General features: G+C 43.3%; 1 protein-coding gene across 1 annotated transcript in view; it reads left to right on the top strand.

The window, feature by feature from the left end:
* The window catches only part of GPR50 (G protein-coupled receptor 50), a 43,805-nt gene extending 35,581 nt beyond the window's left edge, over positions 1 to 8,224 (top strand). The window contains exon 2 of the mRNA XM_054388558.1: positions 7,339 to 8,224. Within this exon, the coding sequence (XP_054244533.1) occupies positions 7,339 to 8,204 (866 nt within the window). The 3' untranslated portion in view covers positions 8,205 to 8,224. The remainder of the gene's footprint in view (positions 1 to 7,338) is intronic.
* Positions 8,225 to 10,521: the final 2,297 nt, after the last annotated feature.

Here is a 10,521-nt window from a genome sequence, read left to right on the forward strand (position 1 = left end):
GACAGCCATCTGTGCCACATCTCCTGAGCTTTTCTATGAGGATATTATGGGAGACTGTATCAAAAGCTTTACTGAAGTCAAGATACATGACATCCACTGCTCTGCCCTCATCCACCCACTTGGTCATAACTTCATAGAAGGCTATCAGGTTAGTTAGACAAGATTTCCCTTTGGTACATCCATGTTGGCTACTCCTGATAACCTTCTTGTCTTCCATGTGGTTAGAGATGCCCTCCAGGATGAGCTGCTCCATCATCTTTCCAGGGATGGAGGTGAGGCTGACTGGTCTGTAGTTGCCTGGGTCCTCCTTCTTACCTTTTTTGAAGACTGGAGTGACAGTTTAAAGCAATTACCCCTTGTCTTATGACCACACTCCCTGATAAAGAGTTCATCCCTGCCTTTCCTGTAGGCCCACTTTAAACACTGAAAGGCCACTGTAAGGTCTCAGCCTGTACTCACAGCAGAGGTGCTCCAGCACCCTGATCATTTTTGTGACCCTTCGCTGCACCCACTCCAACAGGTCTGTGTCTCTGCTTTTCTGATAATCACAAAGCTGGACCCAGCACTGAAGGTGGGGTCACAGCAGAGCAGAGCAAAGGGTCAGAATTCTTTCCTTTTACCTGCTGCCCATGCTGCTGGGGATGCAGCCCAGGACACAGTTGGGTTTCTGGGCTGCAAGTGCACATTGTGAGCTCATGTCAAGTTTTTACCTGCCAACACCCCCAAGTCCTTCTTTGCCTACATGATTCAAATACATTTTTGACAGCAGTGTAACTAGAAGGTCATGAACTTAAAGTGAGTCTAAAATCCAGTAATCCAGTTCTCTCCCTGGCAGTGTAAGTAATTACATTCTTTAACCATCAGCTAATATAATATATGGCACGTAACGATGTCATGTAATTGAGGTACTGGAGAGCTGGGCCTTTCTGCTTCAGTAAATGCTGCGAGAGTTTTCTCCTCCTCCTGGCAGCAAGTGTTTCTCAGAGGTCCAGAGAGAAGGCAGCTTTCCAGCAGCTGTGGCAATATACTGATGAGGTGACTAATGAAGCTTGCAGTCATGATGCCAAAGTGAGGCTGAAATGTCTGGTCATGGAAGGGTACAGGAGGAGGTTGAGAATTCGCTTTACAGACTGCCTCCTGCTCTGCTTTGGCTTTGCTCCTGCATAGACATAGGGCTGGCACAAGGCAGGGAGCAGCAGCAAGAGTCCACAGTTCTTCTGTAGGGAATGATAACAGTAAACCAGGTAGGAGTTGGTAGCACAGAGCATACTGCTTCACAGCTGTGGTGAGACATCAAAGGGCTTTTGCCCAGAGAAAGTTCCAGTGTTCTGGAGTGTTATGCTTTTGTCTAGAACCTTCCTGGTGTCCTTACTTTGAATATTTCCATGTTCTCTAACCTTACACCCTAAGGATTCTCTGAGTTGGCAATATCTCCTGTCTTGCCTGTTCATTACCCTCTGTATCATTTTATGCAGCACAGTCAGAACTTGAGACCAGCTGGCAGCCCAACTGCCTTGTCTGTTTATCTGCAGGAAACCATGCTTTATCCTCTCTGAATCCTGATGGAGTAATGACAACAAATAAGTGATGGAATGCATTCTCCTTTCTTTTGTTTATTCCTCTCTTTGAACACACTCCCTACTACATACACAAATGAAATTCTCAATTAAAATGTATGGATTAATGAATTGAACAAATTCACAGTACCCTGGAAGCCAGGAGTTTGCAGAGAGCAGTGACATGAGTTGTAATCCCCTACAGAATGATGGTTCTTAATGATCTTTGATGGGGTAAACACTCTCTTCCCAGGAGTGATCCTTTAAAATCTGTGAGGTAAGAAGTGCTTGTCAGAGTGAGGTCTGCAGGATCCCCCAACGCCACAGTACTATTATTCACCTAAATTACAGCAGAATATGATCAATGTGATTACACACACTGCATGGTAGCTTCATAAAAAGAACAAAATTAGTCTGAAAGTGCTTTCTATGAACTGCTGCTTAGGCTGCAGCACCAAGCACACACCTCACATCTGCAGACTGGAGGTTAGTGAAATAAAAGCCAAAGAACAGTGAATGGCAGGTAAAAACAAACAAGAAAAGGAGGTTATCAAAGCTAATAAAGAGTCTCATTGCATGCTGAATAAAGCTTTTATGAGTTTATCTTTCTCCTTGGGGCAAACAGTACATTTTGTTTCTGTTTTGCAGTGAGCGTAAGCATTGGAAGCTTAAATAGAGAACATTAGGTTATGGTAAGTGGTCATCAGAGGATTGATTTACAGTCATGGCCTGTTAAATTGTCTACTGAAACTTATGTATATCTCTCTGAGGTTGATGTGAGTCTTAATTCCAGTTCATCTCCTTGTAGACATGAGTCTGAGTGTTTCATAAAATCTGAAAGGACAAACATAAAAGACACCTTTTATTGTAAGCCACAAATAGAAAGGTGTCACCACAAACATAAGTCACCCCAATAAATTTTAGCATTAAGTTACTATGTATCTTATTGTGTGTCTTAACATGTTTTTTCCAACACAGGCTTTTATACCTGCTGTTCTACAGCTGTCAGTTATTCTGGCTACATCTGGAGGGATGCCAGGATCTCCTCTCATTGCTGGGAAGAGGTTGGAACAGTGTGGGTAACAGTCATGCAGCGAGCTCCTATGGCACTTATGCCTATCATGCTCATGGGTCAGCTTCTCACCTACTGGCCTTGAGGCTCTTTGAAGCAAAAAAACCCCACATAAAAATGCTGTGTTGGGCACCAGCTGTTTGGGAGCACCTCAGATGCCTGTGAGGTGGCTGGCAGAAAAGGGCAACCTAGACAGAAAAGCTTTCTGTTCTCTTCAGCTGGAGCTGGACTCTGCCAGTTGAGCCTAAGCTGATCTGCAGAACTCTCTGCTTTGACGCAGCTCTGTTGCTCAGGACACTTCAATCCAGCGCTGCGTTTGCAGATAACTGTGTTAACTTCAGGCTGCAATGAGCATCTGTAGCTTTGATAACCTGAAGCAAGCAGTTTTGCAGTATTTCAGCAAGGCATGTGAGTGTAAGAGAGCTTTATGTGGATAATAGGGAACATGTGTTTTTGGGTGCTTACTTTGGACATTTCGAGATGTAGGAAAAAAAGGCAATTTTCAGAAAAATATTTTACCTCTTTCCCCTTTCCTCTTTAACTCTGCTTCTAGGTTTAGGATACCTAAAACGCAGTCCATGTGTACTAAAGAACAGTCCACAGCTGCTGCGTGGGAACAGCAGGGAGAGGCTGGATCTCTGCAACTAGAGCTTATGCAGTGAGGGATTTCCAGCAGCCTCTTGAGGCAGGCAGGGCCAATGACCCTTGTATTGGTACAGTGATACTCAGTTAATCTCTGTAGAAGAATGATATCCTTCTGTATGAAAGTCAGGTGGTGTTTGGGCAGCCTGCCATTGAAAAATCTTTATGTATGTGGTTTATTGATTTGCAGAACTCATTGCGGTATTTCCACACTTCCTAGCTCTGGGACTTTACAGTAAGTCCTCAGATAACTTATGCTGTTGGATAATCCAGGCAAAAGAAGAGGCAGGGTCAGGGAACTGCTGGAATACTGCAGCAGGCTGTTGGAGTAAGCAGAAGCAGGTTTATAGGAATATGAGAGGGAGGAGAGGAGCTCAAAGATAGGAGTACCAGTGGCAACAAGTGTTCCAGGCTTCGGGTTGCTTTGTGGTGTTTTTTTTCCCAGCAGTTTGTGGGTTACACTGTGAACAGTGTATCACACCTCTATAATCTATAGCTTCATGTTGGACCTCTGTAATGTAAAAAGATTTAGAGTTTCTTTGAAAAGGTGGCCAAGTCTGTGTAACCAGTATGCTTATGACAGCCTTGCCTTTCTCCACCATTTATGCTTCTTCATGTATGACTCCCTAACGGGGGAACAGAGCACAGTGGCACACAAACTAATTTAGACTAAGTAGAAGTTAACAGGATGGAAAATGTGAAAGCTAATAAGGAAGTACAGTCACGTGCCAACAAAGAGATACAGACACATGAAAGTAGTGTCACAGAAGCAGATCATTTTAAACTCGAGATGAAGTCATGCTGCTATTATTCATAGGCAGGACTCCTTTGTTATATAGTGGAAACATGTAAAAAAATACAGAGTGAAGAACATTGGTAGGAAACTGCTCTTTACCTTCCCTAAAAGCCACACATTAGATGACTTTCCATTCTGCAATATTTTTGGGATCGAGGGTCCAATCTCTTCCTAGAGAGGACAAGGACACAAGTGTGGCCGCAGGGCCCGTCATATGGTGGTCTTATAGCAAACCAGGGGTTGGAAACCTGAAGCAATGTTTAACTCAAGTTACTCTTATTTTAATAATTAGCCAGCAGCCAGTTCCCATACTTTGAAGGGCATGTTCTGCTTTCGAGGCATGCAATATTCCCCCTCTTTTCAGTACTTGGGCATTAAAAAGGTGCTGATTGTCAGGACTGGCTGGCAAGTGGCTGTTCTATGGGTCTGACCTTCATGTTTGTCTCACCAGAAGACAAATATGAAGTTGACTACACCGTCAAATGAAATGGAAGATGAGTTTGTTTCTGTGAAGTAGTACTGAGTAAACCTTTCTGACCTTATTTTCAGGGACCAAACACTCTGCCAGGGTGATAGGTCTTGGAGCTGATAGGAGAGCCAAGCCTGCAAGGTGCAAGCACAGAGCAGAGGATGACAGGGTTGCTCTCCATGTAAAGGAGAAGATTATGGTTGTGTTGATAAAATTCTCATTTTCTCCTTGCTGGAGCAACATGCAGTGAAGTGATGTCAAAGCAATACACACAATACTGTTCTCTTGGATTGAATCCAAACTACTGTTGCCATCCTGTCAGTGTTATTTTTACAGAACTTCTTCCCCCTATATTTTTACTTCCTCCCAACTATTCAAGTTAGTGAATAAAGACTGACAGGGACTGCTCATTTCTCCCAGCAGCTGGCAGTGATGTGAGGCTAATAATTTTCCCGATGATTTTGCTAAGCTTTGGATTAAATCCACTGATGTGGTGTTTTAAATATGGAATATGCAGCTTTGTTCTGCTTTGCCTGATTCAGAGCTGGATGCTGAATGTGGTTGGCTTTCATACCCAGCAAATGCAGTGGCTTGCTCTCTGACTGCCTGTGTATACAAATGTGTATCAGGTCTGGCAAAGCGAGAGGGTTGTGGTCCCATCAGTGGAGTTTGTCTTCAGCATCTTCTGGAAGTCTCTGAGACTGTGTTGCTGAGACCTCTCTGTTTCTGTTTTGCTGTCTTGAAAACTGGTTTGGAAAACCTCTCCAAAAGGGCATTCTGGTGCTGGGGGCACATTTTGCTTTTTTGTTGAAGCGCATGTTTTTGATTAAATGGATATAAATTTTGCTGCAGAAGAGCATTCCCTCTCTAGGGTGCCTGCATGAGCACTAAGCCTGACCACAGGTGTTTCTGCCCTTGACAGTGGGCATAAACAGAGTTAATTATAGGGAACCAGGTTCAGCAACTGCATTTTAAAAAGCTCTAAGTAAGATATTAAATCAGAAAGAAAGCTGCACTGAGGCACAGCAGCCACAAAATTTGTGTGCTGTGGTAAACCTATGTATGTGAAATCTCTCTCTAAAAAGATTTCAGCACTTCACATGACCTCCACTAATACTTATTTTTAAGTGATGTTTTGTGTCAGCTGTCTCAGCTCCACACTGCCCTGGGCTATTCTCAAGCCTGGACTGTTTTCCAGTCAGCCTGAAGTGGGTTCTGTGGCCTGATACGAGCTATTGACTTGGTAACTTTTGCTGGCAACAAATGGCTGCAACGGCAATGAGACTGTGACTTCTGCCAGCCTTGGGTTTGTTTTCCCAATAGTGAAGACTCTTGTCTAGCTGAGCTGAGATCTCAGAGCCCTTTAATGGATACTCCAGAAAAAGACCTCTTTTTACTGGTGGTGGTTTGGGTTTTTTACCCCCACATGATCTGGTAGACAGCAGGATATGAAGGTTTGAAGAGAAGGTACAGGTGTGATCAGCTGGCTAGGGTGTTGCCTGTAACACATAGGGGCATAGATGTTAACACCTTAAATGTACTAAGGATAGCATTTTCCTTCCTGCTGCTGCAGATATACCTGAAAGCAGTAGAACTTAAAAGAAGAACTACTTTCTCTAGTGTGCTCTCCTATTGAGCTCCTCCTGAAATGACAATTTGCCTTGTCCTCAAAAAGCTGAATGTTGAGCCATGTCCTTTTCAACGTTGTAGCTGGTCCTGTACTTATACGAGTTCCCAAAAGACTTCAAGGTCTTAGTGCACTCCTCTACTCTGACTGGCAAACTGAAGAGAAAGGCTCTTTGCCTGCCTGAAAATACACCAGATTCATAAAATGAGCAGTAACTGGTGTTAGGTAGTCACTGGTTGCCTGGGTCATTTGGGCCTGCTCCATGTGGTGGAGCTGACAGTGTGGTCCCATGCATTGTGCCATTTTCAGTACACCAAGGCTTGAGTTATTTTTTATTTGCAGAGACTCTCGGTTCTCTTTGCCCTAGAATCTAAATAACCTGCAGCATATACTCTGCAGAGATGGCTGACAGCAGCTTATTAATCATATTTCCTGTCCAAGCCCAGATAGTGTAGGAGTGACTCACCTTCCATATTGCATTGGACAACCATAGTACTAAAAAAAAATACCAGAAAAACCTACCAAATAAAATAAACACATAAAAACTGGCTGCACCATAACTCCTGGAAGAACACATGCTCCTTAGAGTCATCACTGCTGAACTTATGTGAATATGTGTCTGTTCCCATGCAAAAGACTGAAAAAGACCTTTGCCTTGCAACTGTTTTCACTGCAATGAATAAAACACAGAAAGCTTAACCTGCCCGCTCCAGGTCTTTGGACCTTCATAGACAGAGCTTATGTAAAGTGTCACTGTGTGATTGCTTTAGAAGGTATTGTGTCCTATATAGTATTTAAAGGATTGGAGTTCTCAGCAGGACAGTGAGTGCTAGGTGGCTAGGTGACTACAATCTGGCTGGCTGATTAACGAGGAATGCAAAATCCTTTTCTCCTACACAACTCAAAGGAATGCAGGAACCTGACCCACAGCTATAGCTGAGTTCAGGGTAATGCTTCTAGTTTAGAATTTTCTTAGGAAGGAGCACACAGGTTAATCCTGCCTAGTTATTCTCCATTATTATCACCAGTAAAGCAAAGTTGAATTTTCTAGAGTTTCAAATTTCAGATGGAGGGTGAAGCCTGTGAGAAGAGTTAGGCCTAAAGAGTAGTTCTGAGTTGCAAATTGTCTGCCTAAACTCACACTAACCTCTCACGGTCTCTTCTCCTTTTTCATAGGCAACATCTTTGTCGTCAGCTTGTCTGTAGCAGACCTTGTAGTTGCAGTGTATCCATACCCTCTGATCTTGAGTGCTATTTTCCATAATGGATGGACCATGGGAAATATTCACTGCCAGATAAGTGGGTTCCTGATGGGCTTAAGTGTCATCGGGTCCATTTTCAACATCACAGCGATCGCGATCAACCGCTACTGCTACATCTGCCACAGCCTGCGGTACGATAAGCTCTTCAACCTGAAGAACACCTGCTGCTATCTCTGCCTCACCTGGATACTCACCGTGGTGGCAATTGTGCCAAACTTCTTTGTTGGGTCCTTGCAGTATGACCCCCGGATTTACTCCTGCACCTTTGCCCAGACGGTGAGCACATCGTACACCATCACGGTGGTGGTGGTTCACTTCATTGTCCCTCTGTCCATCGTGACGTTTTGCTACCTGCGGATCTGGATTTTGGTGATTCAAGTCAAGCACCGGGTGAGACAAGACTGCAAGCAGAAGCTCAGAGCGGCTGACATCCGGAACTTCTTGACTATGTTTGTGGTTTTTGTCCTTTTCGCTGTGTGCTGGGGACCATTAAACTTTATTGGCCTTGCTGTTTCAATTAATCCTTCAAAAGTGCAGCCACACATTCCAGAATGGCTTTTTGTCCTGAGCTACTTTATGGCCTACTTTAACAGCTGCCTCAATGCTGTGATCTATGGGCTTCTTAACCAGAACTTCCGGAAGGAGTACAAAAGGATACTGCTGACTCTCCGGACTCCCAGGCTACTGTTTGTTGATGTATCCAAGGGTGGGACAGAAGGGATGAAAAGCAAGCCATCTCCAGCTGTAACAAACAACAACCATGCTGAAATACACCTATGAGTCAGAACAGTAGTATTTATTCTGGATTACAATTGTAGATATAATATATAAGAACCTTTCCATGTCTGCATTTCACAGCTGGCATTGCTGGGGCCCCTCATGCAAAGGAGGAGTCTGCTACCTGTCATGCTTAGCTTGTTGCTGTGACATCAATGTTTTAAGTAAGGATTTTCAGAATGGAAATGACCAGAGCTTTTTAATTATTTATTTTCTGTCTTGTCATATGCCCTCTTCCACTATGTGCCTAATCAATAGGTTGGGTTGCTTTCGCCACAAGCATGCCAAAACCCTGGAAAAGGGAAGTGTTCAGAGTGCATGGAAAAACACAGTTATGCTTGAAATGCAGCCTTTGAGAACCAGCAAAATCCCCATGTATTACAAAGACACTTTTCTCCCCTCCCTCAGAATTCAATTTTTTTAGCATTAATATAACCCAAATTTTAGCAAACAAAGTGTAAACTGCATGACTTTTTTACCTTGCCAGTTGGGTAGAGTATTGGACATACATATTGGACATGATGACTCCCACTGCCTGTGTATTCATTCTCTTTTTCTCTTAAGGTTTAAAAGCTAGCCTTGGCTAGACATGTGCCAGGCAAAACCAAGACTTAGTGAATGTCTGATACACTTTTTTAAATTGAATATCTACAGATATTAAGCACCCTTGCACTCTCCTTCCCAGGCCATGAGTAAGAGTATAATATATGACATAATCTAATTGCAGGAAGATACTTGGAGCCTGATTCTAATTTAGGCAGTATCCTGCCATGGCTGGCATTCAGTCCAAATGTCTTTCAGAAGTCCCTGCTACATGAACTAGATGAATATAGTAGAGTCCCATCTGTTCAATGCAGATGTTGGCTTTTAAGTTTTAGTAATATTTACTTTTTCAGACAAAGGGAGAAGTGGAAGGAAGTGTTTGTTCCAAACATCTCTCCTTTTGCCCACAACATAACATGAAGTTGATAGGTGAGGAAAGTAGAGAATCTGTTTCCTTTTTGTTCATGTATGAAGCTGTAATTAATTCATGGAGCTGGAAGAGGAAAGCTACTTAAGGATATTCTTGCATTAGTTCTCAGCTTGAACTCTGGAAAAAAATATCCTGAGGTGCTGGGAAGGCAAATCTTGCAAAGCACATGGCAAAGATATGTCTGTTTCTTTAATGGAATGTGGGGGTATAATGTCTGTAAATATGACTTATTCTTTTTTATCCTTAACTTCATTGTGAATTCATCTCCTTATGTATATGTGTGGATCCTCTTGCTTTGGGACAATGCCATAAAATTAACAGGTAAAACTCCCCTGGTGCAAGTGTGCCTTCAAGATAGCACACCTGGCTTGGTGCTGGTGTACCGAGAGGCACGGTGAGAGATGTGTGATGGAGAGGAGCAGATCTGAGCCTTGTGGATCTAATGAGGACAGCAGTCAGCCTTGCCTCTGATCAAAAAGTACAGTCTTCTTTCTTTTGTCATGGTCCAAAACAGGACTAGTTCCCAGGGCTGAACCCTGAAACAGCGAGACTCAGACTTTGCAATAGTGTGTAGGTGCTTAGAGATGGAGGTATGCAGGATTTAGAAAAAACCCTGAGCAGGCTGAGTGCCTAATCCTTAGTGAAACTGACCACCCATTTGTGCATTGCTTGCTGAAAGCAATTTGGTGCTGAATGTCCCTTCTGCTGATTACTGGGGGGAAGAGGCATTGGGAGAAATGAATCCCCTTTAGGAAGCGGTCCAAGAAAGAGTGCATTGCTTCAGTGAGGACTGCAGTGTGTGGGCTGCCACATGGTGACAGTTGCTGCAATGCAAGGAGGTGTCTGCATTTATAGGACACCCTGGCCCTTCATGAAATTTTAGACTTGAACATCTCAGCCACTTCAGATGGTTATTGTTTTAAAATGCACCCAGCCAGCCTCCCATAATAGGAGTGAAACTGAGCTCTGTTTTGGCCTCTTAATCTGCCTAAGCATGGCCAAATAAAGGTATCTTGACCCTCGGAAATAACGTGGTCCATTTGCCTTCCAGCAAAACCAATCTGGATGAATTCACACCATTCCATACAAACAAAATCATTTTGAGTCAAACTTGGATAAGAAAAGCACCGAGGAATCCATAACTGCAGGGAGTGTTTGTCCTGTTGTGCCAGGGAGATGTCCCATGTTTTAGTCTTCAAAGTTGTTTGCAATTAGCCACAACAGTGTTAGTTGGAATCACATTAGCAAATCATTTAAAGTATTTAGCACCAAGCCAAATATACTCCTTTCAGACAATCTTGAAGAATCTTGTGCAGGTTTGCCAAATATCTCAAATACCCCACAACT

The sequence above is a fragment of the Indicator indicator genome, chromosome 17, assembly GCF_027791375.1.
Source record: "Indicator indicator isolate 239-I01 chromosome 17, UM_Iind_1.1, whole genome shotgun sequence".
In the NCBI taxonomy this organism is placed as follows: Eukaryota; Metazoa; Chordata; class Aves; order Piciformes; family Indicatoridae; genus Indicator; species Indicator indicator.